This window comes from Pholcus phalangioides, unplaced genomic scaffold (genome assembly GCF_987345545.1).
Source record: "Pholcus phalangioides strain wild (caught in Gottingen) unplaced genomic scaffold, Ppha-v1.0 ptg000007l_1, whole genome shotgun sequence".
NCBI lineage: Eukaryota > Metazoa > Arthropoda > Arachnida > Araneae > Pholcidae > Pholcus > Pholcus phalangioides.
This window is the reverse complement of record NW_028301600.1, coordinates 47,605,670-47,626,179: the sequence shown is the minus strand read 5'-3', so window position 1 is coordinate 47,626,179 and position 20,510 is coordinate 47,605,670. Positions and strand designations below refer to the sequence as shown.

Here is a 20,510-nt window from a genome sequence, read left to right as displayed (position 1 = left end):
CATCAGGGGAATCCGTGCCAAGTTCCACTTAAAGTAAAACTTTATTAAAAACTTCTTCGGAAAGAAAATGCTTTTCAGTTAACTTTCATGTGTATTATTGGTTTTTTTTAATTTTGTTATATTTTGTGAGGGTATGCAATATTTTTTTTGAAGGGAGAACGCGCCTTGTCAGCCCGTCCGAGAATCATGTTGGGGGACAGTGGAGTGTCCACACACGGAAAACAAACCGGCAGTTATTCTGTGTCTCGCTCTCTCCATCCTCTGGATATCGATTTTGATCAGCACGCCTGCGCCGACAAGGGATGAATTGTTCGCTCTCACACACTCTCTCGGACACCCCTGTGCTATAAATTCAGCACTCTGTTCCTCGACCAGAGAGTATCATTACAGCCAGAGCTCGCTCATGTGCTCTGGATCAAACTTCTCTCAGCTGCTAAGAGTGCGCTGCCGCCCGTCGTGGAGTTCTGTGTGAATCGCGCCAGAGTCAAAATAACAAACTATTTAGAATAGACAAAAAAAATCTTGCCGAAGTTGGACTTTGAGAAGTTTTTTTGCCGATTTTGTAGAGAACAAAACAATAACCAAAGAGTGAATTGTTTTTGCATTTTGAATTTAATTTTTAATTTATATCATTTCAATATTGGTGTTTATTGTGCGAAAGGAGAAGTTGGAAAAAAATAGACTCGTCTATCTGCTTTTGGAGTTTTGTTTCGTGTTTTACATTCAGAAAGGAATTTTTCCCAGTTGACGATTGTTACTTTTATGACATTGGAAAACGTTCCTATATTTATTAAGAAGTTTATGAAAATTTGTTTCGAAAGTTTTCAATTTTTTTCAAAATATACTTTTGCTTCTTATGGTTGCATTTTAATTGGATCGAATGACCAAACTTGCTTTTACTATTTCACCATTGTAGATGACGTTTTGTGAATTATTAATGGACGACTGAAAAATCTATTCTTTGCTTTCTAGACTTATATGGAACTTAGTGAAAGATCATTTTCTGCAAAATACACAAATTAAACTTGCCGTTCATCCCTTGGAGTCTCAGTTGCATCTTTGCGTTATAAAAATCACAGTAAAAATGACTTTCGTTCCGAATGATTGTTCTACGGCAGATTGGAATTTTTCTTGCCTTGATGAGGTTTACGGAGCAGATACTCTATAATAAGATTACACAAAGAACTTCGTAGATTTTATTTCAAACATTACAATTTAACTCTTCTGAAATAGTGAAACATTATCAGTTAAATGTTTACTCACAGAAAGAAATACTTTTAAAGTATTATATCTAGATCTATATATTATTGTTGTGACAAAAAAAATCGAACTTTCTGGGAAAACGAACGCACGAAATTTTCCATAGAATTTTAGTGAAGTTCGAAAACAAATATACTGTGCAAATTATCATCGTTGTAAAGATGTGTCGTCCGGCTAAAACTACAATTTCTGGATTGCACAAAATCAGTGTTGTCCTTTTTCTGCTGTATCTCCCCTTGGCTGGTGAGTGATGCTTCATTTTCCAACTTTATTTAATTTTAATTTTTGAATATCATCAAAACGCTGTTATTGATATATTAGCATATTATTAGGTATTTCCTCAAATTGCATAACAGAAATATGACAGTGGTCATTTTTACTATCATTCGTGAAATGTAGATCGTATAAATGAATCACCAAAATTTCCATTGTAACTCACTTTACAAGCAACGAATAACTCACATCTAAATTAGATTGAAAGTGTAAAATCTCCGTTAAAATGTTTTTTGTTTATGTTAAGATCATAGCTGTAACTAGATCTTTGTTCACATTCGTTAAATTCGTTCATATTTTGGAAATATCGGTATTTCTATTTATTGAGAAACAATTGTGATGCTCCATAAGCACGTGTTAGCTAAAGAAGCAATCAATAGCAAGCAGAAACCGCAGCATTATAACACTGATCCCTTTTAATTACGGTTTTCTCACGTATATAAAAAATTAAAATATCAATTCGCTGGGATAGAATATTTTAAAAGGTATTAATAACTTTTTCATAAATTTTATTTTCGAGATATGGATAGCATAAAACAAAAACTGAAAAAAGCCATGTATGTCACTCATATAATCTTACAATGAACATTGAAACTCATTCTCTGTACTCTTGGTTATTACTTCGGCAGTATTCTGCCAGTAAATGTTTAATAATTTTGTTTTTGTTTAAAAGACCGTAAAACAGGTACTTACAGTTCCTTTGGTTTTATTGACCTCGATATTTACTGCACGTAAATTATAAATAAATGAACTAACTTACTATCGTCATATAATTTACTATTTTTCATTCTTATTTACTATTTTAAATTCTAGAATAATACAATTATTTATTTCTAATGTCTTGATCACCCCAATGTCTTTTTCTCGTATTCTTTAGTGGAGAAAAATTTTCTCATATTTTGTGACTTAGTGAAAATGAAGAAAAAAAAGAGTGAAATTTTTGTAGATTCTCAAGCATTTGTAAGAGTAGTTTCTGCACGGAATTAATAATGTTGCTAAAAATTTAAAATCGATGGTATTTGAGGGTGGGGAAAGGGTGTCTGGTTCTCCAACTGAGTGCAGGCCTGTGTATAGATCTTTATTAATATTACCTTTATCTAAATTTCGTAAAAAAGGATTTTAACTCTTAAATGCATGATTCTTTTTCGAGTTGATAATTTTTATAATAATAATTGACACGTACAGAACGCTTGAAAAATCATTTTAAAAAAAATCTACCTCGAATTTTAATGCTTATACAGGACCTTAAAGAAGCCGTATAAAACCTAAAAATCGCCCATAAAATAAATGTATTAAAGTGGTATTGCATTTCAAATATATATAACTACATGTTTTGTGTTTCCAACTACATATTTTGTGTTCCAAAAAAATTCGGGTTGAACACTTCATGGGAAAAAAAGAAATGCAAACAAAAGATTTTACCAAATTACCGAAATCACAGCCACAAATGCTATGCTACAAACAAAGAATTGTCGTTAATTGAGATATCTACTAGCAAATTCAAAATATGAAATAAAAAGAAAATGACCTCAGATTATGTGCAAAGGTGATGTTGAACTTTTATCTTCAAACTGGATGCAACAATGAACGTTTAAGGACCCTTTGCACATATGCAAAGCTTATGCATTTAATGGTTAAGTTGCCATTAGCCCCTAGTAACTTTTAAGGATTGATTTTATATTTGAGCGTATAAAGTTTTTAGTTCCAATTTAAACGTCCATTCAGACGCTTGCAATACGATATGTTATATAGGTTCCTAAAGCTTTTATGTATGTTTTCTAATTGTAGAATGAGAAGATATATGGTAAGAAACCACTCATACATTTACAATATGAGATGAAACTTCACGTATCATGAACCAGCCTATCATAATATATCTGATACTCCATTTTAATTTCAGTGCACTAAAATTGTTATAAATATATTTCCTGAATCACACATAGCGGTTAAATTATTATTCAAAATATACAAAAAGTCACGGAAATCAAATTCCACCAAACCTACAATTTATAAGAACAATGATTTCCCCCCCCGCGATATAATGCTTTTGTAACCCATGATTAATAGAAGATAAATCGAGAAGCTATCCATACTTAGATAAGGCAACCATATAATATTTTTTATGGGCAGAGTGTATTATCTATCTACTTATTAGTTTTTTCTTTCGTGGTATGTGCCTTTATATTGGGTTGCTGTATTTTGGTTATATTTGACATCCATATTTTTATCGGCAACTTTTTTCAGCCATCTCGATGGACAATTTGCTTGTTGTGGCCTTTGCATTTGTATTTGGATTCCAGCGATGTTTCTATAAGGTTGACAAGAAAAGCAAAAACAATTTTTTTTTCTTACGATGTTTTGAATCAGTTGAAGTGAGATAAATATATTTGTTAGAGCAGAGTTGCCTTTATACCAGACGCGGGGTCAGGTGGGGCTTGACAATTCCGGGCACCAAAAATGTTTAGGAGCCCCTTTGCCCCGACTTTATATGTTTTGCAGGGAGAAGAGAATCGGCATCCACCATTTCAGAATATACAGGAAAGCTGAGAGGTATCCATAGAAAAAATTGAAAAGCACAATTCAATGCAAATTAACACAGAAATTTATGAAAATTCAAAACCGCGCGCGCGAAGTTGAATTTGACTAATCAGATAAATATTTCCCGAAACTAATGAAAATTTTAGAATCGTGAATTAAAAGTAATTTAAAGAAATATTTCTAGCGCCAATGAAACTTCAGAATTGATGAAAGAAATAATTTCAGAATCAATGAAAATTCAGAGTTAATGAAAGAAAGAACTCAGAAATTGATGAAACAAATAATTCCAGAATTTTTAAAAATTAGAATTAATTAATAATTTCGTCATATCCAGAATTGACGAAAATTAAGAATTAATGAAAGAAGTAATCCCGCAATTGATGACAATTCAGAATTAATGAAAGAAGTAATCCCGCAATTGATGACAATTCAGAATTAATGAAAGAAGTAATCCCGCAATTGATGACAATTCAGAATTAACGGTATAAAAAGGTTATCCTAATTCATGATAATTCAGAATTAACGGTATAAAAAAGTTCTATAATTAATGAACATTCAGAATTAATGCAAGAAAAATTAATTCGGAGAAAAAGAATTAATTGTCGGTGAAAGCTTCCAATAATTCACCTCTCGTGCGGAGCCTCACAAAGCGTGGGGCATGGCGTGACAGCACCTATCTCACACCCCTAAGGGCAACTCTGTGTCGGAGTATAAAAATAAATCGTAACACTGTGCCATTCAATGTATAATGCATGAAATATGAGAAGTTCGTATGCAAGACAGTTAATGTAAAATAAAATGTGTGTGCTTATTAGGAAGAAAGGGAGGTTTTTCTGGAATCTATCGAAAGCTATAAAAAACAGTGTGACAGCAGTCACATGAGAAGGAAAAATACTCAAAGTTTTATTAATAGATTTTTTACAATAGATAACGATAAAACCATACTGTAAAAAAAAATCTGTAAATGAATAAAGTGTATTTATAGTGAATACTCACACATAATTTTTGGATTTCAATATTAACGATAGTTGATCGATGTACACGAAAAACTTCGCCATCTCGAAATAACACTGAGTGAAATATCACGATATTCCTCAAAGCAAAATGAACAAATACATCCGATAAATAAATTATACACGTCAATAAATCATTTGGTTTTTTTTTATGCCATGAACATCGAGTAATATTTAAGTATAGCATGCAAAGTAATCGTTTGTCAATTATTGTAGAATGATTCCAACTCTTCATATATTACCTCGTTTCAATTTTTTCAACACTTTCAATTATGGAGCAAATCATTATTTCACTGTGGTCATTTCAATGTTCATGTCTGGTCGGAAAAAAAAAAAGAAATCTGGATAGTTTCCAAGCAATCGCAATAAATCTTTCGGTACATTTAGGAAATCCGCCATGAATGTTCGTACACAGTAATGCTACCCGCCTGTGGTAAGTTAAGAATAGCTATCAAATATGAATAGACGCTAAAACCAAAGAACATATTTATTGAACACATGGATGAGTCAAGAAATTATTAGATGGTCCATCATAAAAAAGACTCGTAGATGCACTACAGGCGGAGGGGGGGGGGATAAATTAATCTTAAAACCAATGAACTCAATCACCAACGTACAGTCAAACTCGGTTATAACGACTTCGGTTATAAAGCACTTTGTCTATAACGTCAATTATTGGTGGTCCGAGATGATTCCCATAGAGAATAATGTTAATAAACCTTGTAATAATAACGTCGATTAGAACGCAACAACCTTGGATATGATGATACATTTCTCTTCAGTTTTTATGGAGATTTCCCCAGAAATACCTAAAATTAGATCTGATCATATTCAGAGAATGTTCATTTGTTAATATATGAATAGTTAACGATGGGAAAAATATTTGACGCATGTTTGACGTTCTGATTTGCGCATTCATATAATCCTCAAACGGAACTTCCCGTATTTTCTCATAATTTTTACCTACCTGAATTTTTTTTTTTATAGAAGTATATGACCACAGTTTCTTTCTATTTTTTAACGAAGCTTATTTTAATTTACAATCTTTACTGAAATCGTAAACGAAGATATTTTAGATATTTTGCATAGTATATATATATTTATTCAAATGCATACGACTATGTATAAATACAACTATTCATCACAAATAGGCCTATGTGGCATGTTCACCTTTCTTTTTCATGAATGCATTATAATTCGCTGCAGACTTGCTATAATGATTAATTTCCGCCAAGGGATATTTATAAATAATAACAGGCGATTTCGCTGAAGATGAGCAATATGTTTTGGTGAGAATCAGCGTGTTTTTGATCAAGATTCTCCGCATTTTTCTGGATAAAGTGGGTCACAATAGTGGTTATGAAATTTTACTCTTCCTGTGTAGTATTTCATTGCATCTGATTATATTTTTCATATATTAAAGGGCTTATAAAAGTAAACCTCGGTGGTGGTAATGACAACTCAGCTATAATGATGAAATTTCACAAAATCTTCGATGACGTTATACCCGAGTTTGACTACTTGTGTAGTTCAAATCGATTATTTTATTACTTAAGCCCGGAGGTTTAGGTACTAAAAATGCCTGCTTGTATGCTAAACAATAGGCATGGGAAAAGGCACTAGAAATGTTAAAAAAATTGACACTAAAATATATTTATAATTAATGGAAAGAAAGAAAAAACAACTAAAAGCTTAGGCATTAATCGTGTAAAAACTGGCTAAAAATCGGTTGCACTAACTCCGGCTACTGTTTCAATTATAGCTTATAATTACTGCATTATTATCCAAGTTAAATTGATCTCGCACCAAAAATAGAGTGTTTGTGGTCCCTCAGGGTTAGGTCGATTCCAAGGCCACTATTACCAGACGCGAAGTGCGTAGAGAAAATGATTTTGGGCTCCTCGGAGTTACGAATGATTTTCATTCATTTGTTGCATTACTTGGAAAATTCATATGCGTTTTTTTTTATAATTTAAACCCAGCAACAACGTTCTATTTTTGTAAAAAAAATTTACTCCTTTTTTTGATATATATACCGCATATGTGGCAGTCCTTCAAGAGCGGGACCAGTGTGGCCGCACTTGTCGCACACCTCCGAGGGTGACTCTGGTCAGTTAAATACTAAATATCTAAAATAACTTGTCATGGTTGTTTACAATGCATTTGTGTTGTAAAACAATAAAATAAAAAAATATGGGCCCCCAGAGACAGCCGTGTCAGCTCCTTCAGGACCTGGCGAGCCAAGACATCAACTAATGACCTCCTGGAACAGTGATTGGTCAGCTATTCGTACGAAATTCATACGCTATTCATACGCAGAACATGTTATGTGGAGAAACAAACTTCAATTTTTTTAGCTTCTCTTATACAGTACATAGGCTGCATTCCACTGAAACATTCGTGCGTAACTCCATCCGGTCAAAGCAAAGTTAATGCAGAGCCACATCAAGTTATGATCTTTCAGGCACTTCCACCTATTTGAGTTTAAATGGCGCTAGAAGGGGGGGGGGGCCTTTATGAAAATAATTAATACTGAGGTTTGGATATTTTTTTATAAAAAAGAGCTTCTTTTTAAAAGAAAGTCTTCCGAAGTTCTCCGTACTCAAAATATCCAAGTTCTATAGAATATGGCATCTGAAATTCACGAATAAACTTGAAACAATGTTAAAGTAAGAATTTATGGCAAGAAAAATTCAGAAAATGCATTTTATAAAAAAAAAAGCTTGAAAATAGGCAAAAAAATAGGCATTTATGGCATTTTGCCTGAACTTCCGAGCTCTATTTATTACATTCCGAAAAGAATAAATTGATCGAAAATAAAGGACTAATTTTTTTGTGTATTCTAAAATTTTATCTTTTTTTCAGTCCTTTAATTCAAGAATTGAAATCCAATCAGTTATTTCGAAACAAGTGAAATTCCCCGGTAAGTTTTCGCTACAGTGCAGCGAAACGGCGCACTTTTGTTCATTTCCCAGTTCTCCGTTTTAAGTCGGAAAGTCTCTAGAGTTCACATTCGAGAATCGCCCAAGGAAACGAATGAGGCAGAAACAACTTCCAAAATACAGATGTTTACGAAAGCACATTACGCAAATTGTTAAGCAAAAAAATATATAACAGAAATAAAAATAAAATAACATTGTATGTTGTTGTTGTTTTTTTTAGTAGGCAGTGATAAAACGCTTAAAGCACGCAGTGAACTTGTCTAACCAAAAATAAACGTTAGGAAAAAATAAATAAAAACCTAAGAAAGATTTCTCATTCTTTTTTCTACTCTTTTCCTTCCCAACATTTCTTCTAAGAAATTCATGCATTTTCAATGGATAACAAAAAAAAGTATGAGAAACTGTAAAAAATAAAAAACGGAAACCATCCTATTTATTTTCGGATCGTGCAGTTACCAGGAAAAAGCTGTTAAGTCAAGGGAAAATTTCGCACTATTGCCACGCTTTTACGATAAGTATTCTAAAATACCATTTTTGATTTTTCAGGAATACCATTTCTTTTTGTGTTATTATATTATTATTATTATTTTTACGTCAAAATCACACGGTTGTTCGTCTGCTCTATCAGAAAAAAACGCAACTGTTCGTCAGTTGAAATGGTAGTTTGAAGCATTGATAATATCCTTATACAAACTTGACTTTTAGTTTCCATAAGTAGAAATAAAAATGTATTTTGTGAGAAATACGAATAAGCATATTTGAGAATATGCTTATTATAGTTTATTTATTTTCATCCAGGATTTTCTACGTTTCCTTCCAATTATAACGTTATAAGTTAGTGTGAAAAAACAAAACCCAGTAAGATTCGTGACAGGATCCAGGCCAGATGCCTATTACCCCCCCCCCCCACTCCATAAGGGCAGAGAAATATTGACAACATCTTGAGCCCCGGGGTGAGCAATCCAATGCAACTTAGTTCTCTTAAAATTGATGGTAATTTCTATGAAAGGTAGTCGGAGGCTTCTCAGGCACTGAGAGGCCCTGCCACCAGGCCATATCCTAGTGAGCCCATGCGTTGATAGGGCTCTTACATGTAGAGCCATGAGTAAACTGCATTCGGATACGGCTATTTTTAAATCTTTATTCCGGAATACAGTATTTTCGACTTTGACATCGAAGTGTCCAAAGTGTGCTTTGTGTCAATGGACAAAGCAACATTTCTTTACCCTGCTATACTCATCAAAAATTGAATTTTCGTTCTTGGCATCGACAACCGAAAATTATTTATAGCATGAAATATAAATTAGAGAAACGGTTTTGTCACCTTAACCGTAAAAATATGTACGAAAGAGAGAGAATCTGGTTAGAGGATTTTATGTGAAAATTTCCAAATGAACTAGTGTTAATTATTAATTAATCTAATATTACATATCTGATATGTATGTTGTTCAGAATATACACTATATAAATCATGCAATATATACATGTACATATATAATGCTAATGCAATACGTAATAGTATTTTTGTATATTCCATGATGCTGTTGTAGATAATTTGTGCGATGACACAGAATAAATATTTCTCCAGATATGTAGGTTGTTTCATAAATATTTGCGCACTCAATATGACGTTCCTGTAATTTTTGTAATATAAATTATATTAAAATATCAACAAAGAGTTATGTGAGATTCAGTTACTCACGCTGCGAGATACATTTCTTTATTTCGTGTCTTCACAAAGCAGTGATCCCAAACTCAAAAATGAAATTAGTGTTCGAACGAACTATTCCTTATTTCCAGTGACGAATTAAAAACAAAAGTGTGTGTATTGTATGCACAGAAAATTCGTGTATCGTTCAACAGAAGATTTTCCCGTACGATGTTGTTACGTTTCGTAAGATACGGACTCAAAAGCACACTTACACAGTATACATTCGTACATATATACTTCTGATAAAATATTACTGAGCCGAGCTCTGCTCAATTAATTAGAAAGAGACGACGAAATATATTACAAAGAAAATTTCTCTCGAAATGTTCGCGGAGCACAATTATTGTGGTTGTAAACTTGATTATCTTGAAAAGTTTGAATCCGGCTACAATGAGTTTGCAGAGTTGTTGAGTTTGTGTCTTTAATACAAAGATCTTCAATTACAAACCAGAAAATAAAAGTCATGATCTTTGACTTTTCGCTAAGACGTATCAGGAAAGCTCTGCCAAATATTTTCTCGCTACTTCTCTAGGATGAATGCAAAATAAAGAACTCGTTTTTAACTGTTCTCAAATTTATATCTACTGACTTCAAAATGGAAACGAAAGTCGATTAAATGTGAGATATGTTTCCGTCTTAAAATTCCGAGGGTTTCCGTAGATTTACATAAACTTTAGATACGAGAAATACTTGTGAGGATGTGCATTAACGCGACGATCGGGAAAGACCCTTTACATTTGTATAATACCGAACTGTCATGGGTAAGATATAGATTTTTATAAAGGTTTATATTAATTAATTAATAGCAAAGGAGTTGCCGCACAAGCAAAGGGAAAATCTGAAAGTAACAGTTGATTATTCTGATTGTTTCCTCCGTATGTTCTGAAAGCGCTCAGTTTGGAAACATTTTCTGTGGTTTAATTTTGTTCGGGCACTGCTAACGAAGCCTTACTAATCTCAAAACTATCTTTTTACGTAACTTATTAGTGGCATGTTATTTAAAATATATGCTGCTAAATGCTGGAATGAAAGAACCTAACATTCTAACATTCTAAAATATTCAAGGACTTTGAATTACGTGAATATAACAAGAAAAAGAAACCCCAATTAATTCTCATTCGTAAAAGTTAATTTCACGTATTTTAAATTCCACTCAATAACACAAGGACAGCATTAACGCAATGTAGAACGAGAGGACAGGCATGCTCCATTAAACAAACCCATTCAGTACATATTGCTATTAAAAATTAAATTTAAAATATTCATATATATATATATATATATATATATATATAAGCTTAACTTTACTCTCTACTTTTCATTTTTACAGCATTGCTCGAACTAGAAAAAGAGCGATTTTGTTTTTCTACTTATAAAAACGGAGGGGGAAAAATATGTTTTTAAAGTGTATAACTACATCGTTATTTTTTTTATTTAAATTCTTTCTCTATATGTATATTTATATAATGAACTTTGCTCATGAAAATTGAACAAAAAAATAAAATAAAATATTTTCCACAAAAAAAGGGAAAAAAATCTAAACTCAACATGAAAAGCCAACTTTCATAATTTCGTCTTTGCGTGTTTTAGGTTCTTTTCTTAAAACAAGACGTTTGGTCAAAATTCTAACGAGTGTAGAGATTTTTCTTTTGTAATTTTCATTAACTTTTTCTTTCAAATGTGTCTTTTGTCGCGTGTTTTATTTACTTTCCTCTGAATATATCTTATTCTTAACTCTAAAAGAACAGCGGATCTAATTTGTCAAGACGTCATCTACATAGATTAAAATACATTTTTTTAATGCTTTTTGGTCCTTTATTTAAAAAAGTATACATTATCTCCATTCATTTCACGCTACTCAGAATTTTAAGGATGCATAAATAGTATTTTAATATCATAAAAGAATTACTGTTCTTTCATTGAGTACAACTACTGATTATAGGGCAGCGTTTCTCAACCTTTTTGAGCCCAAGGACCAGTAAAATGTATGGAACAAATCGACGGACCACTATGTGTGAGTACGGTTACCATTTTACCGCACTTTACCAGACATTCCTAGCTTTTTGGTTGGTCCGACTATTTCATAAAACTGTCCCGTCCTATCAAGGAAGCTCATTTTGATTTGCTACTTCACTAAGATTGTAAAAATAGATAATATTCATAACTTATAAAATATTATGATAATTATGTGTAACTAGAAATATAAATACCTATCTCACATATTTATCACAATCGAGTTTAAGTAGCCCTTCATTTCAGCAATGATTGGTTATTTTGCTGGTTGTGAAAATAGGTGGCTCATTCAAAGTTAACAGAGTGATATACATCAAACATATAAACGTTTGCTAATGACAGCGGTATTCAGGCATTGGAGATTAATCGAAAAGCAATTAGAAATAATTTGTTTGTTTCGATAATACGCTGAATCAACGAGTTTTATTATGGATAAGTAGTAACTGCTTATCAAGAACAGATAGCAAAAAAGAAAGAAAATATGCGAAAAATTGCATCGAAATCTAACAAGCGAAAAGGTCCATAATTCTGAATAGCAGAATATTGTGTCTAGACGTTTTGTCTTCGGTGATTGCGGTTGCTTTTCCGCTCACGTGCCGAACATCATTTCGATGTTTTATATCGAATTATCCACTGAGGCACGCAGTTCTCATTTCATTTAGGAGATATTATATTACCCTACCAGTATGTTATGAGAGATTTCAAGCTCATATTCTCAACATTTGTGTCGCAACATTTTTGGCGACAATTGCTGATGTCCCGTATTTTGCAGTATTCAAGACCCCAATTTTCCATATTTGTCATGAATGAAATGTGATCGCCCTATTTTAATGTATTTCTTCCTAAAATATATTTTGAGTTTGCTACGATTCGCAATAGCCCTTAATTTCACAGTAATAATTGCAATTTTATTCAGATCTGCATGTTTTTTGTGACGAGAAACGATATTCCGAATTTAAGGGGAGTAGATAACTTTGCCTAAACTCAAAAAATCACCAACGAATAAGGTAAATACTAGGAAATACTAAAAGTAAAAAAGGAAATTCTCTAGTATTTCCTGGTATTAGTTTTTCAACCTATGGTCCATGACGTTGGCATAGGTGGTCCGCAAACAGACTTGATAATATTATTCATCCGTTGTAATTGAAATTAGTAATACTCACATATTTGGGTTCAAATAAAATTATACCTCCATACTTATGTTTCACCATACATCATCGAGGAGAATGTAGGAAATTACGATCACTAAATTTTGCCAAAAATTTTAATTTATTACTTTAAATGCAATTTGCAAATTACAGGGAGAACTGCTGAAGGGTGAAAATAATTTAAATAAGAAAATAAAAGGCTGCTAGGAATTGCAATTAACAAAAATGTACTGTATTTCACGAAAAAATATTCAAATGATGTTTGACCATATTTCATTGAGAAAAATACGTAAAACTGGGATCTTTTTTGAATAACAATCCGTAAAATAATGGACATCAAACAACATTTCCAAAAGTAAGCACAATCACGGATCGTAATTAAAATCTCTTGAAAAACTTCAGAAAAAACGTTAAATCTGACAAATATGTGAAATAAAAATTTATAGTTTTTGCCATAATTATCACTAATATTAATAATACTCTGAAAACGATGTGCTCATTACGACTTTAGTAATTATTGCAAATTCAAATAAGTATCGGTGAAAAAAACGGGACAAATGTAAAAAAAAGAAAGAAATCGAAACAACAAAAATAACAAGCATGTCCCGTAATACGGGACACAAGTGGCCCGTCAAATTGTTTCAGACAATTTACTGGTCTTTGTTTTCAAGAAGGTCGAGAAACATTGCTTCGGTATAATCAATGTTTCCAATGCGAATTCACAGTAAAAAAGGGCATTTAAAAGAAATTATTTTTCACATCTTTTCTCAGCGGGTTTGAACCAAAAAGAACGAAACTCAAGCTGACATTTAAGTTCTTTTTCTTGAAACAGAGACATACATATCTTTTCTTTTTTGTTCACTCAGAGTCATGAGAAAAGTAAAAAAAAACGTAAAATAAGGGGGAAAAAATAGAGGCTTTAAAGTGAAAAGAAGGGATCAAGTTCCTTTTTTTTCCTATATATATATTTTCTTTTCCTTTTCCTTAAGACCCAAATAGAAGATGAGGTGGAGAAGGATTGGATAGGCGCAGCCCGCTCTAGTGAGATGATAAAACTGTAAGAGGAAAGCCCTTACCGCGAACAAGAGATTTCCAGAGTAACGTCCAAAGAAAAATTCCTTTGATATATATATAAAATTGGTTTAATTCACTGCTCCCGGGACCTCGACAAGCTCAAAGAATTATTTTCCTGGCACGGTGATGCATTTGTACTATTATATAAGGAATAGACAAAAAAATGATAACAGTAAGAACAATAACTTTCGACAATACTCACCGTTCGTTGACATACAGTATAGCATATATGTTCAACCCATAAGCCGCTACCCCAAACCTAATTTTGCAAAAATTATCTGTGCAGCACATTTCCAGATCACTTTAGGAACCCGCAGCATATTCACACACGACTTCAGTGACCCGTGGCACAGTTCCAGATCACTTAAGGAACCCGCAGCACATTTACAATTCACTTAAGTATCCCGTGGGGCAGTTTTACGTGGCTTGAGTGGCCCGTGGCCTTTTTTCCCAGATCACTTAAGTGACACGGGACATATTCGCATATCTCTTAAGGTGCTGCACATTTCCAGATCACTCAAGTGGTTCGTGTCGCATTCCCCGATCACTTGAGTAACCCGTAGTATAGTTATAGGTCACTTGATTGACCTGCGGCACAGTTCCAGAGCACTTAGGGCGGTATTCACCGACATGGTTTAAGCTATAATCACAATTTTTTGATAAGAGATCGACACGGATTGGTTAAATTCAAGGTTTTAACCAATCTATGTTGATCTCTTATCCAAAAATTGTAACTACAGGTTTAAACCATGTCGGTGAATACGGCCCTTAAGCGGCTCGTGACTCATTTACAGATTATTTAAGTGATTCACGGCACATTTATAGGTCATTTAAGTGATTCATAGCTCATTTACAGATCATTTAAGCGTCCTGTGGTGGTGTTCCAGATCACTTGGATGGCCCTCGACATACTTTCAAGCCAATGAAGTGGCCCGCACTCTCCTAAAAGTTGAGCACCTTTGCAGTACAGTAATACACGAAAGTTTAGCGGTAGGTGATACCGACGATAACCGCTTGAGTCAGGGCATATTTTCGCTAATAAATAAATACAACAATACTCTCTTCGAAGTTTGCTTTACCCGACTAGAACCTATTTATAAAGAGATGAGACCGACTATAACCGTGTAAGTTGGGTTATGGTTGTGAATGTAAAAATACATATTAGTATTAGTTGATTGGGATAAAATTCAAGAAAACCACGTATTGAGTTGTTGGAAGTGGCGGCCGCTGACATCATTGTCCAGTCTACAACGAAGTAAAAATGATTCCCGGACGCGCTCGAAGATACCAGGTATACATGTATACTATTTTGATGTCTGCCGCCACGACGACAATCCACGCTATGAGATCCTCCGGTATGTCCACAGGCTGTTGGTACATTCGCTGTGCTAAGCACCAATTGTCATCTGCTCGACCGTAAATCAAATGCATATCAGCGTATTCCTCGTTCGTGTAGTCAGCCATCACGATAGTCATTGAAACAGACAACTAACTGCTACACGTGTTTACTACCGCAATAGCGCTAATTTACGTCGTCCGCAGCGCGTGATCCTACCCCAGCGCATGCATTTCGCGACGCTGCTTACGCCAGATATGCTGAACGAACCTACGAACGCATTCGACGATCAACTGACATCCACCTTTCGTCTCCTCTGGACTCACAGCCTGCATGCGTTTTTCACGATTTCCACCCTCTCAACGTGGTTTGTGACAGCACGGCCCACTGCAATTTTTGTTCCGGTTGATGCCTACTGACAAACCTCTGAGTTTGTCGGTACATTAACAGAACACCTTGTATAGTGTATACCTGTGTTTTTTCACCGCTGGTCCATGGAAATTTTTCACAGGTCATTTCAAGCAATGAATATAGCGGATATATAATTTCAGATTTAATAAATATTATACTTTCTTATACTTTACTTCTGACTTTGTCATCTCTCAGCAGATCCAAGAATTGTTTCAATTTATTTATATTTTTCCAATCTGTAAGTTTTCCTAATTTATTTGCCTAATTATTTTAAGTAATTCTATTTATTTTACTTATTTCTTCCCGGTCCGAATATTATTCCTCCAATTCATTTATATTTTACCAATCCACAAATTAATTTCAACTATTCCCACCGATTTGCATCTATAAAAAGGTTTGAAGAGCACTTCTATATACAATGATGGAAACTGAACAACGATCGACAACCTTCAAACGAATCATATTTTAATTTCCATAGTTATCAAATGAAGTTATCAAATGACACAAACATTTCATGAATGTGTTACTTACATTCTCAAAATATCTTGGAAAAACGCCTCAAAAATTGTTTGTTCAACGAGGTTCTTGCATTTCGTTGATGTTAAAAGAGATGTTAATTAACGTTTATTCCTCTATGGGAATAGGCTACGACTGCCACTCATCAACGTTATATCTGGGGGAATCGTGATAAACGAGGTCGTTATAACTGAATTTGACTGTTCGTGTATTCTTCCTCCCTTTGCCTACTTTTTTTTTTCTTCTAAGTTAAAGGAAAATGAATAGAGGGAATATCCGAAATAGATCATATTTAATTTCTGTCAAATAAAATCAACGAAACATATTCAGCAAGAATATGAGCTTGAAATCTCTCATAACATACTGGTAGGTTAATATAATATCTCCTAAATGAAATGAGAACTGCGTGCCTCAGTGGATAATTCGATATAAAACATCGAAATGATGTTCGGCACGTGAGCGGAAAAGCAACCGCAATCACCGTAGACAAAACGTCTAGACACAGTATTCTGCTATTCAGAATTACGGACCTTTTCGCTTGTTAGATTTCGATGCAATTGTTCGCATATTTTCTTTCTTTTTTGCTATCTGTTCTTGATAAGCAGTTACTACTTATCCATAATAAAACTCGTTGATTCAGCGTATTATCGAAACAAACAAATTATTTCTAATTGCTTTTCGATTAATCTCCAATGCCTGAATACCGCTGTCATTAGCAAACGTTTATATGTTTGATGTATATCACTCTGTTAACTTTGAATGAGCCACCTATTTTCAAAACCAGATAAATCACTTATGACAATTTTTTTCCAAAGAAACAAAAAATTAATAATTGCATTATTTCTAGATGAATTTTATATTGTTTTTACAAATTGATATTAGACACAGGTTTTAAGCAAATTTCAGCTCTGTATAAATATTACTTTGAGAGGGAGGAAGAAAAGCAGGAACATAATTCAAAAATCCAAAAAAAAAAATGGATCTATATGGTTTTGAAATTAGACGGCTCATATACAGGGTGTCCCATAAGTACTAATGCGAACTTTATCTCATCAATCGTCCGTCGTAGTCGTATAGTATTGATTTAAAATACTCTCAAAAGGCTTTCAAAAATTACATTTCACCAGTTTTGAGAGTGAAAATACAGTGTGTAAAAAATAAAAAATCTTAATTTTCAACAGTCCCTCTGTCCTCTACCTTCTGAGTAGGAAGTTGATGCCCTGTCTTTCTTGAGGCCAACAAAAAAATTCCAAATTTCTAAATGCCATACTCGCTGAAATGAAAATGATATAAAAATTGAAATGAAGGAAATAATTTACATAATATTAAATTTTGAATTGAAATAAAATTAGACGATCAATAAAATTAGATAATAAAATCATGTATCTATCTGTACGATAGTTTTACTTGTGATTATTAAATAATAATCCAAGTAAAACTATCAAAAATTATCATTAAATATAGAAAAATTTCGTTGTGATGGTTTAGTCTCTCAAAAATTACTATCAAGAGGAATATAAAAAAATACAATCAAAAAAGTATTACTCAGATAAAAATTTCTGTCTCTCTCTATTGCACCAATAAAAATTACCCTGTGTGTAACTGTTGAATTAGTGATTCAATTTTTGATTTTTGTCGCTTTTCGAAGTCCTAAAATTTTTGGAGACTTGTATTTACTTAAATTTGTATTGTCTCGTATTAACCCTTAAATGCATAGCGTTGTATGTGTGCAAAGGGTCCTTTAAACATTCATTATTGCAGCCATGTTGAAGATGAACATTCGCCTTTACACATAAAACGGGGTCATATTCTTTACATTTTATATTTTGAATTTGCTGGTAGATGTCCCGATTAATGACAACTATTCTTTGTTTGCTGCACTACATGCGTGGCTGTGACTTCGCGTAGTTGTTAGAATGTAAAATGTTTTGTGTGTTTGCATTTCTTTTTTTTCCTACCTTTGAGTTTACTGCCCGAAGGTTTTTTTTCTTACTGTAGTTTTAAATCACAAAGAAGGTAGTCATGTATTTGGAAAGTAATATTACTTTTGCATTTATTTTATATGCGACTATTGAGGGTCTATACGTCCTCTGTAAGGCCCTGTATAAGCAGTATAATTTTTTTAAAGCTTTTTCCGACTTTCTATACGTGTAATTAACTATGACAAAAATATCAGCTCGAAAAAAAAAAATCATGCGTTCAAAGTAAAAAGTGACGAAAATTGCAAATTTCAATCACCGATATCTCAGTGAATATTCAAATAGAAACAAAGGTAAATTTTTTTTATAGAAACAAAGGCACAAATTTTAATAACTCGCATTATTTTGATTTTAGGGCCATATAAAAATTTTAATTTTAGTACTTTCTCCAATCATTATCTTGGATGGTAAGTGAATATCGTAGTTTATTACCCAAGGGCAATTTTGCTCCCTTTACTGATCATTTTTCATATTTTACTCGAATTTTAAAATGAACCGTAGAATTTATATTCCGTTCGGAAACTCTTGATAAAACACCTCGTATATCAATGTAATGTAATGAGAGTACACATCATAAATTCATGTGTTGGTTCGTGGTATTTTTTTTAGTGGAAAAAATGGAAACGCGAAATCTCCAGCATGAATAATTTTTGGTATTTCGAACGTCCAAGGTAACACCCATTTTTGACACTTGCTGCATTGACTATTTTGGAATTACCATCACAAATCGATAGAACACTTCTTTTTCCTTCCAGAGAAAGATTTACTTTGGTGAAAAAGAACAAAACGAATATGGATTCTCATCAGTAAACGTCATGTAGCTTTTATCTAGATTATAGTATTTTGTTTGATGACATTCAAAAAAAAAATCTATGGGAATATAAAAGAGCTTCTGCCAGAGACCATTTCTATAAATTTGTTTGAGCTTTCTAAAAAAAGCGTATTTGTTATTTTTATATTAGATATATGCTTAGGTTCAGCACGCAATCTGCGTGACATCTGAAGAGCACCTCCATACAAGAAGTATAGCGGATTGCTATGCTATAGTTTAAAAGAAATGGTGTTTTTGTTTTCCTTTCCATACATTTTAGTCTCGTTTATGGAAAGAATTCATATCAAAGCTGGTAGCTGGAGAAAAATATAGTATGTGTAATATAACTTACATCAGTTCTTGAAGAAGAGTGATTATATCTATGAAACCCGTTATAAGAATATTGCAATCGCTATCTATGACAAATGTTATCTATGAAGCTAAACCAGTATCGATAATGCAGTTTTGGGGGGAGGGGGATATCCTACCTATTAAGGTTGTCCAAAACTATATTTTAGTAGAAATGTCATAAAAATATTATTTAGAAACTGATTTTTTTCAAATGTTTCACATATATTTTAATATACATACTATACTATGTAATTATAATATTCTTTTTCTCTTACTTTTACTCTTGCTGTAATACTTACTTTTATGCAAATTTTCAAAACATTAAAAAAAATGTATTGTTAACACCTTTCGTTCACGATAAAATACCATGGCATCAATGTAATTGAATAAAAATTGATTCAAATAAAGAAACTGTTCAGTTCATAAAATGAAGCGAAATATTTGAGTTCAAATCATATAAATTCTTCATGTATAAAAAACATTATTCAATTTTTATTAATTTTTATAAAATTGAATTTTAAATCGTATTCTGAATACAATTCATTCAATGAAATACCAATCTTTTGCCTTATTTTATGAACTGAAAAGTTTTCTTTATTTCGAATCAATTTTTAGTTAATTCCATTGAGATGTCTTTCTATTTAATCATACGCGCGAGGTGTCGATAATACATTTTTTTTAAATGTTCGAAAATTTGCAAAAAAGATGCAATATCGGAGATATGCAAAACGTTGTTGGTGTAGCGTGGCTTATAAAATAGAAAATATATGTAGAAAAATTTTAAATGGTTAATTAATATCTTTAACGAGATATTTCTATTAGAGCATAGTTGTTGAGGCTTTTCGACCCACGTTTAAAGGATCCCTAAAATTGATATTCTAAAATAAAAACAAAAAAAAATTTAAAAATTCTGTTAAACGGAATAGACACACTCTTTAGCAGAAATTACAAAAACAAAACCAAAAGAAACGTATATCCCACCGCAGGATAATGTTTTGTTTCAAGAAATGTATTAGGATCGTAAATATCATAAATATTCGAGCTATTTTGATGCTCTAGGAATATATCGGATTTATCTGAAGTTTGCCACGTTATTATACCATTTGCGAGAAATCGAAATCGCTCTAAATTTTT

The 20,510-nt window shown here is 32.7% G+C and overlaps 1 protein-coding gene across 2 annotated transcripts in view; it reads left to right on the top strand.

Annotated features, from left to right (window-relative positions):
* Positions 1-332: 332 nt before the first annotated feature.
* LOC149085391 (uncharacterized) overlaps positions 333-20,510 on the top strand; it is a 190,143-nt gene continuing 169,965 nt past the window's right edge. The window contains exon 1 of one of the 2 annotated variants that reach the window (XM_089233382.1): positions 333-1,503. In XM_089233382.1, the coding sequence (XP_089089508.1) occupies positions 1,422-1,503 (82 nt within the window). In that variant the 5' untranslated portion in view covers positions 333-1,421. The remainder of the gene's footprint in view (positions 1,504-20,510) is intronic. The other variant, XM_089233383.1, reaches the window with a different exon arrangement.